The 20,077-nt window shown below is 44.6% G+C and overlaps 1 protein-coding gene across 2 annotated transcripts; it reads right to left on the bottom strand.

The window, feature by feature from the left end:
- Positions 1-885: 885 nt before the first annotated feature.
- Positions 886-18,483, bottom strand: Ankrd66 (ankyrin repeat domain 66). Of its 2 annotated transcripts, none has more exons than XM_040729497.1 (4): positions 18,430-18,483; positions 11,991-12,165; positions 8,963-9,191; positions 886-2,492 (listed from the first exon to the last, which is right to left on the bottom strand). In XM_040729497.1, exons 2-4 carry the CDS (start codon positions 12,151-12,153, stop codon positions 2,306-2,308), a joined length of 579 nt encoding a protein of 192 aa, XP_040585431.1. In that variant the 5' UTR covers positions 12,154-12,165; positions 18,430-18,483; the 3' UTR covers positions 886-2,305. The 2 variants fall into 2 exon arrangements, with proteins under 2 accessions (XP_040585431.1, XP_040585430.1); XM_040729496.1 differs by lacking the exon at positions 18,430-18,483 and adding an exon at positions 16,108-16,448.
- Between the last annotated feature and the right edge of the window lie 1,594 nt (positions 18,484-20,077).

The following is a 20,077-nucleotide window of genomic DNA, read 5'->3' as shown; positions in this document are numbered from 1 at the left end:
CTATCCCAGGGACCCACATGATTAGAATGAGAGAACAGTATCCCTCAAGCTGTCCTCTGATCTCCATACAGAGTGACATGACTGTCCACATTTCTACATGCACACTGTGGTGGTGTGAATAGGTATGGCCCCCATAGACTCATGTGTTTGAATGCTTGGCCTATAGGGAGTGGCATTATTAGGAGGTGTGGACTTGTTGGAGTGGGTGTGGTATTGTAGGAGGAAATATGTCTCAGCCTCTCCCTCCTGGCTTTGAATCAGATGTAGAACTCTCAGCTCCTTCTCCAGCACAATGTCTGCCTTCATGCCACCCTGCATGATGATAATGGAGAAAGCCTGTGAACTGTGAGCTAGCCCCAGCTAAAGTTTTTCCTTTATAAGAGCTGCCATGGCCATGGTGTCTCTTCACATCATTAAAAACCCTAACACACACACACACACACACACACACACACACACACACTCACTCACTCACTCAAAGTAAGTAAAATAATTTAAAACTAGATACAAAAACAAAAAGAAGAGCTTACGTGATGGTAGCCCCCAGTGGAGACAAAGACAAGTTGAGGAAGGTCACAACTGATCACAGTGCCCCTGCAATCAGGACGTGAGACCCTGCTAAGAAAGTGTGTTACAGTCTTCATTTCTTCCCTTCAGAGCCACAGGACCCAAATGGCTCCATTTGGAAAGTATTTTCTATATCTTTCTAATACACTCTCTAACATGGTGATGAACAACCAGAGAATACCACACTCTGTGATCAGTGCTGCTCTCAAAAGGCTTTTGAATTAGTTTTCTAGGACTGTTACCACAAATCACTACAGATAAGACATTTGTATTAGCTACTTTTCTATTGTTGGGATAGAACACCATGACCAAGGCAACTTATAGAAGGACAAATTTACTTAGGCTCATAGTAACAGATAGAGTCCGTAATGGTGGAGAGGAGGCAGGGAGGCAGGAGCAGGAAGCAGCGCGAATGCCCTGGGAATAGTGCAAAATACACCAGCATTATCTCCTACGGGAGGCTGCAAATGTCTGAATTCTACAGCAGTGCCAACAGAAATTAAATGCAAGTCACATAGGGTGCTTAAACATTCTAGCAGACATAAGCTTTAAAAAGTAAGGCGGAGCTGGCAAGGTGACTCAGTGGGTAAGGGTCCTGGTCACCAAGCCTGACCACTGAGTTTGATTCCCAGGACCCAGATGATCAAAAGAGACAACTGACTCCCACAAGTTATTCTCTGGCACTCAAGAGCATGTACACATACTCACAGATACACACACAATGTGGCATGTGCACGTGACCCCCCAAATCAACGTGATATATAAATGCAAAAAGACCTACAGAATCTACTCATACTTAAAAACAGATAAATAGAAAGTAGGAAAACTAATTTTCATAGTATGTTTTACTTAGCATTAAAACACCTGACATATCAGCAAATCAATATTAAGAGTAGTTAACAAGGCATTTAACTTTTTCTTGTACTGTCTGCAAAGCTTCAATAGATGCTATACTTTCCTTGGAAATAACTGATCTGTAGATCCTGCAAAATCTACAATTGAAAATCTAGACCAGAAAGCCCACATGTCATCATCTTCTGCAGATGCTACGTGAGGCGAGGCAGATTCCCTTCATGCCAGGCTTTCCAGTTGTTGCTCACTGAGTGGGTACATTGCCCACGCCATTGCTCCTAGGTGGACATGATTATGGGTAAAATTGCCAAAGCTAGGAGTGAGGGCTCTCACAAGAAAAGAGAAGAAAAGAAAAGAAAAGAAAAGAAAAGAAAAAAGCTGAACACTGGGAGAGCATTTGCTTAGTCTTTTTGAATATAATACATATGTATTTATAACATATATAATAATTATAATGTATATAATAATATACATTATATAATAGATTGTATCAATCATATTGGGAAGTTTCTAGAGTTTTGTTTTTGTTTTGCCTTTTATTTCATTTTTTTTTTGCCTCAGACTAATCAATTTCTTTGGAAGAGCTCTTTCTTTGATCTGGAACATTCTTTAAGGATGTGGGTGAGAAACGGTGCTGACACTGCAAGTCACCAGAAACAAAGCACAAGCAGCTGTTGGCTGTCTCGCTTTCAGGTTTTAGCAAAGAGACACTGGCTCTGATGGAGAACACTGTGGCAAGACTTTCCAGCTGAACGGTTTGCTGTGACTTTCTGAAGAAGCCTGGGTAAAGGTGGTTGAGTCAAATCCTGTGAAGACAAGGGCACCCAACAACCCCTCTGGCTTCCAGCTAGGTCCTGGGTGCACTTGATCAGTGGGCTCCGCCTTCTCATACCCTCCAGGCCTTGGAATGGCTGAGCTTTGTGGAGCCTTGGATTCTCTTAGTCTTTTTGTTGGTGTTTCGATCCGGGTCAGGAAGAGACAGCTCTAGCTCCCTTTTCTTGAGGTCCCAATCTGGGTCCCGTTCATCAACCAACAGCCCTCTCTGGCGGTGGTCCCGGCATTCCAGTTCTGCCCTGCAAAGAGAACCACCTGTCAGTGTGGGAAAGGAACCTGGCCAGCATTGGCACTGACTGACCTTGCTTCCTGGGCACTACCCAGCGCAGACATTCACTGTCTAACTGAGAAGGAAGGAGGTCAAGTTCACACATGTCCAAGTGCACGCTTTAGATCCTAAAATGTGCTTCTAAAGTTCAGAAGGTCTCAGATCTCAGAGGAACTACCTGAAGATGGGAAGGCTGCTATGGCCTGGATGTATGTGGTTAATCTCCAACTCAAAGATGGCTGGAAGGAGGGGCTGCTCATTGTTAAAGTGCTCATACTTCCAGAGCAGTCTTCATGTTATTGGGAAGCTGTTCCTTTAAATTCTATTTTTCCTGCCTATGAAAGCAACCCGTGCTCGTTGTTCAAAAATTTACAGTATAGCCTGGCACCTGTGCAGTTCCAGCACCCAGGACAATGAGTTAGGAGGATTGCTACAGGTTCAAGGCCAGCCTCTCCTGTATAGTGAGTGAAACCCTGATCTCAATCAATCAATCAATCAATCAATCAACCAATCAATCAAGCTGATTGGAAGTGCAAGAAGAATATGATAATTGCATACATTGTATGTACATGTAAATTAAACGAAAATAGCCTAGGAGTACACCTCCTCACAATGTGAGCTGTGAAGAAAGCCAGTGGTCTTGTCCAGAGTGACCAAGTCTCTAATCCCACTACAGGATGCCCACTGCAACATCGTCTATTGTGTGAGCAACTTTGCTAGCCCACCTGTTTCAGCTCATCAATCCCATGATGAGTTCAGCACTGGCTTCTTGCCCAACTATGCTCCTCATCCACCCACTTTAGCCTGCAAGTCTCCTGGCTGTGAACACCCAGTCAGATAGGTCATTCATCCCTCTGTACTCCCTCCATCTCTTCTCATTCACGCTTGACTTATGCACATTTCCAACGTGGTAGCTACACCCAGACCATCAGGTTCTCCCTCTCCTCCCTCGGCCAGATCTTCATCCAGAGTTATTTCCTCTGACTCCTCGGACAGCAGAAGGGGAGTAAGTTCCTGGTGGGAAATGGTAAGTCCACGTGATTCACACTTGATGCAGTTGACATTTGTTTTCATCTGCGCAGCCTTGCCTGCCCAATTTCCCTGGTACTGCCCACTCCATTTTAGTCATGCTGGGCCAAATGCCATACACATCCGGTCACTGAGGAGGGGCCAGTATGGCTCAGAAAAAAATAATCCATAGAAAGCTAAGGACAAGACTCTGGAATTCTACCATGTGAAAGGCACATTAGGGTACATACTGAGGAAAGGGGCATGATGGCACCTGGCTGTAATCCTAGCTCTTGGGAGACCTAGCTGGGTTATAGAGCAAGGCCCTGATCAAAAAAGGAAGGAAGGAAGGAAGGAAGGAAGGAAGGAAGGAAGGAAGGAAGGAAGGAAGGAAGGAAGGAAGGAAGGGAGAAAAGCATGGGGGAAGGAGAAAAGGAAACTAAGAGGAGAGAGGGAGGAAGAAGAGAAATACATAAAAAATTAACTGTGAATGGAGAAGGGATCATCGTGTCAGTAGCAGGAACTCTGTGATTATTTGTAGGAGAAATGTGTCAGCACATTTCTGTCAGCACATTTCAGATGGGGAAGACTTGCAAAAGGTGAATGAGAGGTGAGCAAGGAGAACCAGTTCTGTAAATTAACTCCCATGCAGTTTAGGAGGCTGGGGTAGAAGAGACCAGCGGGAGGGACCTCTAACTCTGTTCATTTGTTTAATATGGTCTACTTGACCGTGTTCACAGACCAAAAAGAAGTGAGGAGGCAGTGAATAGAAACAGCTAACGATACAGGAGAAAGTGAAGACTAAGCGAAGAAATAACACAGGGCTTTCCTGTAGAAGAGATGAAGAAGATTCTAGATCAGTGGTTTTCAACCTGTGGGTTGTGACCCCTTTAGGGGTCAAACAACCCTTCACAGGGGTTGTCTAAGACCATCAGGAAACACAGATATTTACATTTCAATTCTTAACAGTAGCAAAATTACAGTTATGAAGTAATAACGAAATTTTTTTGTTTGTTTTCTGAGATGAAGTTTCTCTGTGTAACAGTCCTGGCTGTCCTGTAATTCGCCTCTGCCTCCCAAGGGGCAAGATTAAAGGTATGCACCACCATTGCCCAGCAAGAAAACAATTTTATGGTTGGGGGGGTCACAACAACATAAGGAACTGCATTAAAGGGATGCAGCATTAGGAAGGGTGAGAGCCACTGTTGGAGATGGAGGAACGTCATGACACAGAAATGATGGGAAGGCAAGGGTGAACAGATGTGGGGATTTGTAAGAACTGGAAGTATGGGTGCAGGGAGGGTGTTGAAAAGCCTGCTCCTTCATGACTTCTGGTAGATAGCGTGTCCTCTGAGAGACAGTTTTTGTGTGGAGGTACTAGGGTTTACCAAGGATCAGAAGAGTTAACAAGTAGACATCTCTAGTCCCCTGCCAGTATTCATCTACTTATTTCTGGGCCTTTCTGTAGTCTGTCAAGTCCAGGAGTAGAGAATATAGAAATGTCAGGTCCAAAAGAGACTGGGACAAATGGCTAACTGCGGTGCCTATTAGCATACCAACGCCCATGCTGGCCTCCAGGCTCTCTCGGCATTACAAATACCTGCTACAAAGTCCATGCTGGCATACTGGAGCATCCCAGCTCTTCTCATCCCACCTCCTACCCTAAACTTCTCCAGCTCAGGACATCCTTTCGCCCAGCTTTTTGTCCCTATATAACCCTGCAATTTCAGCCATGCTATTCTTGGCTCGCTCTTGGCTCTCTCTCCTTTTTACTGTCTGTCTGTCTCTCTGTCTTCTCTTCCTCTCTTGCTTTCCTCTCATGGCCCAGTCCATCTGACTGGCCATGTTTCTCTGCCATGTTCTCTCCTTGCACTGGCATGCCTCTGTCTGTCCTCTCCCTCTTACCTACAATAAAATCCTTCTCTTAAACCATCCCTTGGAGGAGTCATGTCCTCACTTTGTAGATCTGGTGTTGAAACCGAATTTATACAAGAGATTTATCCACAACTGGTGATGCTAGGTCATAAGGTACAGATAGCAAAGGGTCTAAAAGTTATGAATAGAGGCAAGGAAGGAATGGGTTACCATGGTATCCAGATAGCAGGGAAAGTAGTCTTCCTGCACACGGGTGATAGGTTGGGTGTTGTGGAATATTATTTTTAGATGTGTTACATTTGTTTATGCTGTGAATCATTTGTTTTAATGATGCAAAGATGTGTTGCATTCTTTTATGTTGCATTTGTTTAACTCTGTGAAACTGTGTTACTTTGCCTGTCTAAAACACCTGATTGATCTAATAAAGCGCCGACCGGCCAATAGCAAGGCAGGAGAAAGGATAGGTGGGGCTGGCGGGCAGAGAGAATAAATAGAAGAGTTAAAAGAGAGATCTAGAAGGAGTAAGAAAGGGGAAGGAGTGAAAGACATTGGCAGTCAGCCACCCAGCTGCACAGCCAGCCACGGAGTAAGAAGGAAAGAAGGTATATGGAATAGAGACAAATAAGAGCCCAGAGGCAAAACATAGAAGGGATGATTTAAGAAAAGCTGGCAAGAAACAAGCCAAGCTAAGGCTGGGCATTCATAAGTAAGAATAGGATTCCATATGTGATTTATTTGGGAGCTGGGTAGTAGCGGGGCTCCAAAAAAGCCAAAAAGGTGAAAAACAACCAACAATAGTTGGGAAAGAAAAACCTTGAACGACAAGAGGTTTCAGATTCAGATACCCGTGTGAGAACCTGGGAAGCAGTAAGATAAAGGGAGCCATGTCACATAGGATGCTATTAGAATCTGCAGAAAACTCAATGGAGAGTGTCTGCTGGTGCTCAGGGCCATGGTACACAGAGGTCCCGAGTGTGACACCTAGATGACACCCAGAACTGGGGAGAAGAGTTTGTGAACAGGACTTCAAGCTTGCCTGTCTCCATCTCCTCATTTGTGATATTTTAAATGATGACACTATTTTTAAGGCAAGGTCTTCTTGAGGTACTTCTGTGGATTGCCAATCTAATCGCAGACAACAGTTTTATTGGTTTAACTTTTGGGGGATGGCAGTGTCAGGGATCAAACCCAGGGCCTCACATGGGCTAAGGGAGCACTCCACTACTAAGCCACATCCCCCAGCTCTTACTTTACTTTTTCAGTTTGAGACAGAGTCTCACTAATTTGCCCAGACTGATCTTGAACTCACTCTGTAGCTCAGACAGGACTTGTATTTACAATTTTCCTCTGCTCAACGACTTGAGCAGCTGGTATTGTAGGCTTAAGCCACTGTCCTGCCCTGGTTTAACATTTTGACAATAACTGTATCTGAAGCTCAGAATAGACAGGCCACCATCACTGTCCTCTACTATAAACCGGCATTATTTCTAGGTTTTCTGTTTTCTCATCTTCCTTTCCAAGCAGCCACATTCAGATCAGACTATTCACCCTTTTCACCTGAAAATCATTTGTGAACCCAAATTAAGATTTACATCATATACTCATTTCCATTCATCTCAAGGCAATAACTACTGACAACAGAATTAGCACTTAATTATATCCAACTGCTTAACTTAGAAAAATAAATTAATGAATGTTTGACAAGTCCTAGGTTGGCTAGGGGAATCATATGTGAATGTAGACAGGTCTTAAAAACAGATGGAAGCAGAAGCAGAGATTCACAGCTAAGCACTGAGCCAAACTCCTGGGATCCAGTTGTAGAGAGGGAGGAGTGATGAGCAAAGGGTTCAAGACTATGCTGGGGAAACCCACAGAAACAGCTGACCTGAACAAGTGGGAGCTCACCAACCCTAGTCTGACATCTAGGGAACCAGCATAAGACCAAACCAAGCCACCTGAATGTGAATGTCAGTTGGAGTGCTTGGACAGTCTATGGGGCCTCTGGCAGTAGAACCAGTATTTATCCCTAGTGCACGAATGGGCTTTGGGAGCCCATTCTCTATGGACGGATGCTCTCTCAGTCTAGATACATGAGGGGGCCCTAGGTCCTACCCCAAATGATGTCACAGACTTTGAGGATCCCCCATGGGAGGCCTCACACTCCCTGAGGAGTGGATGGGGGTTGGGATGGTGGGATGGGGGAATGGAAGGATGGGAGGGAGAGGGAACTAGGATTGGCATGTAAAATAATATTGTTTTTAATTTAAATAAAATTAATTATAAACACAGAAGTCTAAGCTGGGTGGTGGTGGCACACACCTATCCAAGCACTCTGGAGGCAGAGGCAGGTAGATCTCTGTGAGTTCGAGGCTAGCCTGGTCTACAAAGCTACCCAGAGAAACTAAAAACAAAGCAAAACAAAACCCAGCAGTCTAATTCAGTTACCTCGCAGTGTGTGTGTGTGTGTTTAGTTTATGTACACATGTGTGCATATATGTGTGGAGTCCAGGAAACAATGCAGTGTCTCCTTGAGTTTTGAGATAGGATTTCTCACTGGACTCACACCTTGCAGTTCTGACCTGACTGGTTATCCATCTGGGATCCTTCAGTATCTGAACCTCACACTGGAGCTACCAACGTGGCTACCTTGACTAGTTTTATGTGGCTTCTGAGGTCCTCTTGTGTGTGTGGCAAGTACCTCACTGATTGATTCATCTCCGAGACCCCCGCTGCACTGTAAGTATGAGGAAACCGAGGGTCGGGTGGCTGGTTTAACTCATACAGAGTCACACAGCTAGCTCGGGTACCTTTCAGAAACTTAGGGTGACCATGAAACTTAGGCCGTGTCCCATCCCCAAACAGCATCCAGCTCTTATTAGAGATACTTTTGTAGAATCTAAAGTAATAGATCAATGTACTTTTCACCCTCAAGTTGTCATTCTAATAAAAAAATCTTAAAATCTATTTTAAAACCTAATATAGGGACTAGAAAGAAGACTCATTCTGTTAAAAGCAATAGCTTTTTTCTTCCTTCCTTTCTTCCTTCCTTCCTTCCTTCCTTTTTTTTTTTTTTTTAGTAGAGGAATCAGGTTCTGTTCCTAGCCCACATGGCTGCTTACAGCAGTTGGTAGCTCCAGTTCCAGGAGCTCTGGCCTCCCTCTTTTAGCCTCATATAGTACATGTACATACATACAGGTAAAGCACTCATAAACATAAAATAAAAGTAAATAATCGTCAAAAATTATAACAGTCTATTGGTTCAGTGATTCTCAACCTGTAGATGATGGCTCCTTTGGGGTCACATATCAGATATTTACATTATAGTTCATAGCAGCAGCAAAATTACAGTTATGAAGCAGCAATAACTGTAATTATTTAATTTTATGGTTGAGGTCACCACAACACGAGGAACTGTGTTAAAGGGTCGAAGCATTGGGAAGGGTGAGACACACTGGATCAGATCTCTTTGTTACATTTTCATTTACCTGAGATTGTGGTCAACTGACAAAAACTCTGATTACAGGCTTCTTTCTACAGCTGGGAAAACACGGTACTCACTTCTCCAGGAAGTCCACACAGGCTTTCTGCCCGTAGATCTGTGCAATCCTCTTAGGTGTATCTCCAAAGAAGTCAGCAGCATCAATGGCAGCGTGCAGTGCGTGGAGAGTTTTGAGTACATTCAGATGGCCTGACTCAGCAGCAAAGTGAGCTGCAGTCCAGCCCACATCGGTCACCAAGCAGGGTCTGGCTCCACATTGTATCAGGAGATGTATCACCTCCATTTGCCCTTAGATACACCATGGAGAAAGAATATGAAGTTAAGATAAAAGTGTCTGTTGTGGAGTATTTAACTATGTAAAAGTATGTTGCTTTTGTTGATGCTGAATTTGTTTAATCACGTAAAGATGTGTTGCTGTTTTACCTTGCCTGCCTAAGGCACCTGATTGGTCTAATAACAAAAAGTTTAATAGCCAATAGCTAGGACAGGCAGACAGACAAGGACCAGAACAATCAGAATGAAAGAAAGATAAAAGCCCCGAGGCAAAACATAGATGAAGAGAAGCAGGTTGAATTAAGTAATAAGAACAAGTGGGAAAAAGCATAAGTCTGAGCTTTTGTAACTAATAAGAGCTCTCCACATTATGATTTGGGAGCTGGTTGGTAGCACAAAGGAAAACCTACTACAAATGTCCTCAGTGCCCTGAGACCTGGAGCAGGCTCTACAGTACAGATGCAGCAGAAGTCTGACCTTTGGGGTACCTCTGCCTTGTTATCATCAATCCCCTCCCTTCTCATTCCTCTTTCTGGGAGGCAGTTCGCCGTCCTCCTTCCATGGAGACCTGAGACCACTAAGAACTTCCTGCATTCTTTCTAGAATAGTCCTCCTTTCTGTCTACTGTCCCAGGTCTTACTCCGAGTCCTTCCCAACTACACACTGGTAGCCTCACTGCTTCTACAGCTGCAACAGATCCTTGATTTATTTTAATTATTTATTTTGTAGAAATTGGGGTTGGAGCTAGGGTCCCACACGTTCTCTGCAAGGTCTCTACCACTGAGTTATAGTCTTTAGAACTCTCCTTAATTTTCATTTTGAGAGAGGGTCTAGTTAAGTTGCTAAAACTGGCTTTGAACTTATTCTGTACCCCCAAATAGGTCTTGAATGTTCTATTCCATTCACAAATAGCCAAAAATTGGAAGCAACTTAGATGTCCCTTGGCAGGAGAATGGATAAAGGGAATGGGGTGCATTTACACAATGGAATATTACTCAGTTGTTAAAATATGACATCTTGATTGAAACTTTCAGGCAAACGGGTAGAACTAGGAAAAAAAATCATCCTGAATGAGATGTCCCAGACTCACAAAGATGAATGTGGTATGTATTCACTTATATGTGAATATCAGTTGTGAAGTTAGTGATCACTGAGCTACAATCCATAGAACCACAGAGGTTAGCTATAGAGTAAGGTACCTGAGGGGGTAGATATATCTCATTAGGAAAGGGAAATAGAATATAGTTACGGATGGATATGGGAGACTAGAATGGGGAGAGGGGAAGAAGAAAGGGGATTGTGGGAGGAATACAGGGAGAGACAGCTAAAATTAAGAGGAATTTAAGGGGTAGTATGGCATCAGTGTTTAGTTTGGATTTCATTGCTGTGAAGGGACACCATGACCACAGCAGCTCTTATAGAAGAAAACATCTAATTAGGTCTGGCTTACAGTTCAGAGGTTTAGTCCATTATCATCATAATGGGAAGTGTGGCCTCGTGCAAGCAGACATGGTGCTGGACAAGGAGCTGAGAGTTCTGCATTGAGATCCACACACAGCAGGAAATGATCCGGTCATTAGGCCTGGCTGGAGTGTCTGAGACCTCAAAGCCCACCCTCGGTAACCCACTTCCTCCAACAAAGCTACACCTGTTCCAGAAAACTGACATGTCCTATGAGCCCATAGGATCATTTCATTCAAGCTATCACATATAGAACCTAATACAGTAGAAACTTCCTAAAATATATACATCTATGAAGGCGATCTAAATGAAATTGTCAAATAATGGAGGGGGGTCCCAAAGTTTGAATTGACCATCTCTTGTCACCAAACAAAGCTTCCAGTACCCGTATTAGGTTAACCTAATTGAGTTGTTGCTCAAAGGGGCCCCACAAGGAATTCCCCAAACAATCCAAGTTGTTACCGAGACTATAGGTTGCACAAACTGCCAGCAAAGCCCCTTTGCTGAAAACAACACCTAGAAAAACTCATTGAATATGGAATTGTTGAGCCAATGCCTACACAGAGCTTTCACCCTGATGTTCTAGTGTCTTAGGTACTCTTTGTGATCTCAATAGAGAAATGTGAACACCAAGCCCACCACAAACCCTTTATCTACAATGGTGTCTTATCTGAAAGATATGCTAAGGCAACAGTAACACAAAGCTTCTGGGAGTAAGCAAACAACATCTGATTTGGCTTAAAGTTCACTCCATGAGATGGAACACTTACCTGTTACTGCTTGGTGATCAAGACACTGAGACTTATGGTAAGTTAACAACTGTCACTTACACCTGCTGGGACAGAGAAAAATCTCCTTCCTCCAAAAGCGCCACAAAGGGTATATCAACCACTCTAGGACAGGCCTCTGTTCAGGAGTAGTTGACCAGCATATAAGGGACTCCACAGTTTGTGCTTTTATTTGGCTATGGTTTTATGTTTTTTTTTTCTTTCAGGGTGTTTTATTTGTTTTCTTGGTTTGGGGGCATTTTGCTGTTGTATTGGTTTAGTTTGTTTGTTTGAGACAGGATTTTTCTGTGTAGCCCTGGATCTCATGTAACTCACTCTATAGACCAGGCTGGCCTTGAACTCAGAGATCCCTTTGCCTCTGCAGCATACTGCCCCTATTATATAGAAGAATGAGTGTCCAAAACATTAAATAATACGGTCCAGGTGCTATTGCTGGTAAGGGTAAATGGGAGGGCTGAAATTTTCCATCTAGAAATAAAGAACTGTCCCTTCCAGTCTGACACAGACTGATAGCCTCATGAAGGTAGACTAGGAGGAAAGGGCCATAGCGGCTTTGTCTACTGACCTCTGATGGCAGCCCAGTGAAGTGGTGTCCTGTCATTCCAGTCTACATCCTTGTAGTTTGGGTCGCAGAGACCTTTCTTCAAAATCTTCTTCACTGAATTGCAGTCCCCCGCCGCCACGGCCTGGTGAAGCTTTGTCATGTCAGCCATTTTTGACAGTTCCATGACAGAACCTGCCTGAGATATAGGCCATTTAGGAGAGTCCGTGCATCCCTTCTCCCCTAGCAAGGGCCTGCTTGGTTTCTGCATCAGTGACTTGCTTTCTGTCTTGTAGATTTGCATCTAAACTTGTGTGTGTGTGTGTGTGTGTGTGTGTGTGTGTGTGTGTTCTGTTGTGCGGGTGCCTAACTCTCAGCAACTGTGGATAGCACCCACCATTCTGCAACCCCCAAACTACGAATGGACCCCACTATACCCAGAATTATCTCTGAAGTAACAGACTGGCACTTTGCAGTGCGCCCTCCACCCAGCTTCCAGGGGGACTTCCTACTCTATCCAGAGCTCATGTGGAGTAGAGACAGGAGACAGTTGCTTGAACTTACGCCCAGTGGGGATGCAATGCCCTAGATCTCCCGATTGCTGAGAACTGGAGAGAGAGCCGTCTACCTTCCGAACTGTCGTTACCGGCAGCTCCAGAGGTTCATTAGAAATGCAAATTATTGGGCTCAATATCTACCTACTGAACCTGCAACTCTGGGAAAGGGACCGAGGATCCTGGTGTGGTATCTGATGCTTAGTGAAATGTAAGAACAACCCCAGAAAAGTAAACACAATTAAAATGAGCCAGTCACTACCACTGGGAAGTAAACTGAGCTGTCCTGTCAGAGCCCTAAGGTTGGATCCAGAAGACATGAATGAGGGTTATTTTGGTAGCAGTGGAGGATCCTGCTTCTAAAAGGGTAAGAGCTGCCAATGTCAATGTGTAGACCAGGGCTAAACAACTTTTTTCCACAAAGGATAAGACAGCAAATCACTTTTACACAGAGGGACCAAAGGGAGGCTAGTTCATAGGAACTTAAAAGCTGCTTGTATAGCCAGTGGGAGGATTCCCATTCTACCCTTTTCTCAATGTGCCTGTGGTGGATGTGTATTCTACTTGATCCAGCACTCAGGCGTGAGGAGGAAGCAGCTGGTCACTGAGATGGTTAGGCTCCTTTCGGCCCCAGAGCTACAAGGTCCTCCAGAGACCACATTCTTCCCAGGGGTTGGCAATTTCAGTTTAACAGCTGACCAGTGTTGAGCTACCAGCACTTGGACCACTGACGGGTTATGTAAGGGTGTGATGTCAAAATCCAGGCCACAATAATTTGTAGAAGCATCCTTGGCAGATACCTCCAAGCTCCCAACTGAGACGATGTCTGTGAGTCCCTAGCTAACAGATTTTCAGACGTCTGGATCTTTCACCCCAGGCCGTGAGTTTACATCAATGGTGGACACACATCCTGCTCCTCAGCCCTTCTCCGCCTCCTGCCTATGAATGAGAGAGCCTACTGGTTTGTGCTGTGAAACGTCCTCCATCCTAAGAACAGTATTAAGAAAAGGCCCTACTTGTGCCACATGGGCTCTGACTCTCTCCAGAGACCCTGTCATGCTGCCTGTCACTTGTTGGGACCCAATCTCAGATTCCTGCCGCTTTTACTACCTGTCTGTCATCCATGGCAATAATAATCCTCTTCTAATAAAACCACACTTCATCAATCAAACTTGGTGTCCCTCTTAAACTCATCTAAGACCTTTAAGGCTGTGCCAGAGCTTAGTATCAGGTACAAAGGGTACCCCATTTCCCCCTCAAAGGGCCAGTCCACTGACTTGGTCCAAAATTGAGTCCAGACTCAGCCTACCCTTTACTACAGAATTTCTGGTGGTTAGATAAAAGCCAGTATTCCTCAGGAACGTGTGAAACTGGTTCCAGTCTGCCAAAACAGTCATTTCCCTTGCCTCTGGCTCTCCATTGACATATATGTGTGGTTGTGTGTAAAAGCTCATGGTGGCCTTTAGGGTCCTTCAGCCTGAATGTGACATGTACTTGTCACACAGCTCACAGCCCAGCTAGACTCCTTGCCTTTCTCACCTCTCTCCCAAGACTGTTCCTGACACAGACAGGCGTGCGCACACACACACACACACCGTGCTCACACACACACACACACCATGCTCACACACACACACCGTGCTCACACACACACTGTGCTCACACACACACTGTGCTCACACACACACTGTGCTCACACACACACTGTGCTCATACACACAGCGTGCTCACACACACATTGTGCTCACACACACACTGTGCTCACACACACACTGTGCTCACACACACACTGTGCTCACACACACACCGTGCTCACACACACACACCGTGCTCACACACACACTGTGCTCACACACACACTGTGCTCACACACACACTGTGCTCACACACACACTGTGCTCATACACACAGCGTGCTCACACACACATTGTGCTCACACACACACACACACAGAGTGCACACACACACACACAGTGCACTCACACACACACCGTGCTCACACACACACCGTGCTCACACACACACACACAGTGCTCTCTTCAGAACAGCAGGGTTTTTCACCCCACTCTTTCTATTCTCTGCCATGCCTGCTTCCCAAGCCCTGGCCACGCCCAGTCTGCTTCTTTCTCTCAGCTCGGGACTCTCTCTTCCAGATGCTTCTAGCTGTTCTCTCTCTCTCTTATCCCCCAATAAAAAACCTTCTCCCTAATCACAGAGTAGCCAATCATTGGTTTCTTTACTGTGCCCCTCAGAAACATTTAGGATTTTTCACCTCTGCGAGCAGCAGGACCTGATGGGGGAAACCTGAGGACTAGGCAAGCAGGTGACTGGGGTGAAAAGGTCAACTGGGGTCAAGATGTGAAGGCTCACATCAGAGTCTCCTAGAGCCAGCCTACGAAGCCCGATGTCTTAGGTGACTGTAAGTCTTCAAACATTAATGGGATTTGGCCTAAAGATCACAAATGGCCAACTTCTGTCTGCATAGACCACTTAGGAAAACTGCTGGTGTTTCTGACTCATACGGCAGTAGAAAATGCCTGGAAGTCTGCATGTGTGATGAGCCCCCACAGTAGGCTTAACCACTCACCTGACTACAGCAGCTTCTCTCTGGATGGAAAGCAGGGAGCAGAGGGCAGGGAGCAAGGTTGGAGACCTGCCTGACACAGCAAGAAGGGGATGGTGGCTCCCATTAGAGGGGGTGCTTAGTCACTTAGTCACTTAGTATCACCAGTGGAGTGTTGGGAACGAAGACCCTTGACCTTGACCCAAGCCAGCAGAGTCTCTGATTATACAAGACAAGGGCTTGATGGGGGATGTCCTGTGTATCTGTCAATAAAGCACTGTTGGCCAATAGGGAAGCAGAATAGGTGGGGCTAGGAGTCTAGGAGGATTCTGGGAAATGTAGTGAAGAGACTGGTCACCATGTGATCCCTGGAGAAGAGAACGCAAGTCTGGCGTTCTCAGAAAGATAAGTCCTTATAAAAATATATATATTAGTAATTATGGGTTAATAATCAAGTCAGAGCTAGCAGATAAGAAACCAAGCAAACAGCCAACAGCTTCATAATTAATATAGTGTCTTGTGTGTTATTTGGGGGCAGAAAGCAGAAACAGGAACCAGACAGCGGGCAGGAAGACTAAATGTTACAAGGGTTAACTGTGTGGCAAGAAGCAGGTATTCTGCATCTGCTTTGCTGAATAACAGAGAAGAAGACATACACAGCATGTCACCTTTTTTTTGGCATTTCACCTTTTTTGGCATGTGTGGGGACACATGCTTGCATGTGTGTAGATGCATTATGTGGTGGGGGTGTGCATGCATGTGTATGAGAGCACATGTGGAGACCAGAGGTTGAGCGTCTTCTTCCACCTTATACATATCCAGGAAACGTGTTTCACTTGAAACCGTAGCTCACTGATTTAGCTAGTCTGGCTAGCCAGCTTTCCCTGGGGGCTCCTGTTTTTGCCTCCTGAGAACTGGGATTACAATAGAGTGACACCTAGCGTTTACATAGGTGTCAAGCATTTAACCTGCACCTGCTGAGTCATCCCCCAAACCTATACATCTCACTTTAAATTTGACTTACCAGGGCAAGTGGCTCTGTGGCTGAAAGGCTTTCTGTACAAACATGAGGACCCGAGTTCAGGTCCCCAGAACCCATGTAAAAGGAAGCCTAATGCAACTGGTGACTGTGATCTCAAGCTGGGGGGCTGGAGTCAGGCAGGTCTCTGGAGACCACTGGCCAACCAATTTAGCAGAATAGATGACTAGAAGTTCAGTGAGAGACACTGTCTCAAAAGAATTATGTAGAGGGTCGGGTGTCGGTGGTGCCCATCTTTAATCCCAGCACTCGGGAGGCAGAGGCAGGCGGACCTCTGTGAGTCTGAGGCCAGACTGATCTACAGAGTACAGGCTCCAAAGCAATGCAGAGAAACCCTGTCTCAAAAAATCAAAAACAATTATGTATAGAACAAATGAAGATGTCCAGAGTTGACCTATGCTTCCACACATATGTGTGCAAATACACAAACATGCACACATACAAAATAAACTAAGATTTAAAAGTAAATGTTTGATTTAACAGAAAACCTTTACTCTAGAGTTTCTGATCAGCAATAAATGAACATTCATATATCTCATCTTCAGGTATTACTAAGCAGAAAAACATCTTTTACAGTCAGTGTGTGAAAGTCTTTTTGCTTGACTTCTGTACAAGTCTCTAAGCTTCAACGACCCCCATCTGTTCCACATCTGAGATCCACACCAAAGAGCTTGCACAACATCCTGTGGAGGAGGTCAAAGACAGGAGAAGTTTGCATGAGCAGCAATATTTCCTTTCCAGACCATTGAAAAGCAGATCCCCTGCCGCCAGAAAAATAATATAGAAATGCAAAAAGAAAAAGGAGAAACACAAAAAAGCATTAAAAAACCCAACAATATCAGAATAGGCAGAACAATCTCAAAAGGGCTAGGGTGAGAGGACCCTGACTTCCTGACTTCAGCACACAGGGCAGGCAGTTTAGTGGGGAACGAGGAGGCTTTTAGCAAATGGTGCTGAGACTGCTAGATGGCCATAGGCAATTCTCCTTATCCTGTTTTAACATTTTTCAATCTTTCATTTGTATCTGTGGTCCATTGTGAACATATTTTATCTATCTGTACGTTATATATACCCACATATAAACAACTGTGAAAAGCAATGAACTTGAGCATATGGTTATATATATTCCAGACTTGCTATCCTGTTCTCTTTTGTGCTGGTATTCCTGCAATCTCGACTGTTACAACTTCACAGTGAGTCTTTAAATGGAGTATCTATCAAAAAGAAGGGAAAATATAGCTATAAAAATGTGGACGTGGATGTTCATGAAGAGTCATAATGGGCAAAAAGTGAGAACATCCTAGATAATAACCAACAGATAACAAAACAAAAATATAATACCCAGGTCGTAGAATAGTATTTGACAATAGGAAAGAATGAAGTAGGACAGAAAGATAGCTCAGTTGGTAAAGTATTTGCCATGTAAAGTATTTGCCATGTAGGTGTGAGAATCCCAGCTCAATCCCCATTAGATGTGGCAGGGGAACACACTTCGATTCTTTTTTAAAACTGATTCTTTGGGACTTCACACCATGCATGCCAATCCCACCCAGTTCCTAGTCCCTCCATGTCCACCCTCCATCCCTGTGCAAGCACACTTCTAATTCTACCTGGAGACAGGGAGACAGGCAGATCTCTGTGGCTCACTTGCCAACCAGGCTAACCTACTTGGTGAGCTACAGGCCAATGGCACCCTGTCTCAAAAAGCAAGGAGCGTGGCTCCTGGGGAACAGGACACAAGGTTGACCTCTGTCTGCCACACACATATTCACACACACACGAAATGAATGGAGAGTGATAGATGTTTTATAGATGAATCATGAAACATGCTAAGCGAAAGAAGTCAGAGAAGGCCACCTCGTGTTACATGCTTCCATGTGCATGACACCCACGGTATAGGCAAAACAATGGAGTCAAATGTAGACCAACAGTTGCCTAGGACCAGTTGGGGGTAGGTGTGAGCAATTAGTACTGGGAGAGTACAGGGTTTCATTTGGGGGTGGTGAACTCCTTGAAAATCAGACTGGTGGCAATGGTTTCCTAACTCTAAAATTCGAAAACCCACTCAATCGGAGGCTCTAAACATACCCAGTATTTTGAGATAGGAATTGACCTGGGTTCACTAACTCATCTATAACTACTGAAATTTAGCAAACTTCCTTTGCATGAATCTATGAATATGATCAAGTGTATATGAAATCCAATCCTTCAGGTAGATGTGCCTTGGTTTAAAAAGCAGTCAGCAGTATACACTTGAGTTAAGTATGATTTATCTAATAAAAAAAGTACAAAGATTAAAATACTTACTCTCTTTCCTAGGAGCTCTGTGCTGCAGGCCACCTTAGCTGACCGGAGTGTTAGTTTGTTTGCACCATGGAAACTGACCCCTCCTCCCCAGGAAAGTCAACAGTGAGCCTCAGCTTCCAGTACTGGGAGTGGTGATACAGGCTTGCCTCTAGGCTTCCCATGCAAAGTGTTCAGGAATTCCATTGCCTACTTTAGCTTAGCTGGGATGCGTCTCAACAGGCTCTTAAGAGCATTTGATAATCAAATTGAAATTGAATAGCAGCTGGTTGCTCACAGCCCGCAAAATAATATAAAGCAGACCGACTTTTTAGTAGCTGCCTGGAACTTGAGGGATGCCTGCCCCTCTTGGAGTACCATATGGAGGAGAGACGAGACTGCAAGCGTAGAGACTGAAGAAATCCATTGCAGAAGACTAGGCCAGAGGGTATGGTGGGTTGGTGAGTGATGGTTGCGGGGGTCATGGAGAGAAGTGCTGAAGCTAGAGTTGTTTAGGAGGGAATAATGGCATACTGACATCTTGTCAATGTCTTGGACCTGACTAGTGGGGGGAAGGGATAATCAAGGCTGGTGGAATGGGAATGGATACTGTGAGGCCAGCTTTAGACGATGGAAGAACACGGATTAAGAGGTAGATTTTGATATCACTTTGAGAAACCTATACAGCACGAAATGTCAAAGAGCAGCTCAGAGTCCCGTGACTCTGGGTTCAAGTTACGTATTCAAAAATCACAAGCACATGGGCCACTTAAAGGCATAAAGAATATATAAGATAAACTAAGACTGATCACCGTATAGGGCAGGCTCCAGCCCGAGCCTAAAGCCCTCCTTTCCCCAGAGTCTGGTAACAGAGAAAGAATTATTAAGACAGATCGTTGCCAAGGACTTCACAAAGTCCAAGGGAGAAGAGCGTAGTTGGAGGGAACAGGATCAGCTGTGTGAAAGGCAATAGTGTTTAATGGGTGTCTATTGCAAGCTAGAAACAGCATGTGTGAGAGGCCGATCTCTAGCCTCCAACGCTCATGCTCATGGCTCTTCCCAAGCTTCATTATGGCTCCAGTTGAGCTTGACTTCTCTAGACGAACACTTTCCGAGAGCTATTCTGTACAGGGAATGCAAGGGTTGGAGGACAGAGGTCCTCCTGATAAGGGACAGAGGAATTCTGATAGGAGATGGGCAGTGGAAGGAAGATGATAGGTATGCCCACCAGCACACCGCAGGCTTCTGGGGCCAGACACCTCCTCCACCAGTCTTTCCTCTAATAAAGACATTTCTAAGGTTGAACCTCTTCCCAGTCACGAGCTGGCCAGGGAGCGAGGCCAACCAAAAAGAGAGGCCCCAGAATTGCTTTCAACAATGAGTTCTTCCACTACATTAGAAAAAAAGAATTAACACCAAACGCTTGAATATAATGTAATATATTGAAATGACAAAATGAAAAAAAATTTGATTAAGTAATACACAAAGCCACGGACAAGTAAAATCATGGTAATATAAAATATTTATTTATTACATGTAACAGAATATGTCAACAGGATACATGGGTTGTGTAATTGGTGTTTCCCAATGTGATCCTATGGTCAGCTATATGAATGCCAAAAATCTATATCCTGGAGCCAGGATATGACTCAGCTGACTCAGCTGGGAAGAG

The sequence above is a fragment of the Mesocricetus auratus genome, unplaced genomic scaffold (assembly GCF_017639785.1).
Source record: "Mesocricetus auratus isolate SY011 unplaced genomic scaffold, BCM_Maur_2.0 Super-Scaffold_100021, whole genome shotgun sequence".
Lineage (NCBI taxonomy): Eukaryota > Metazoa > Chordata > Mammalia > Rodentia > Cricetidae > Mesocricetus > Mesocricetus auratus.
The sequence above is the reverse complement of the archived record's forward strand: the minus strand, read 5'-3'. Positions and strand labels throughout refer to the sequence as shown.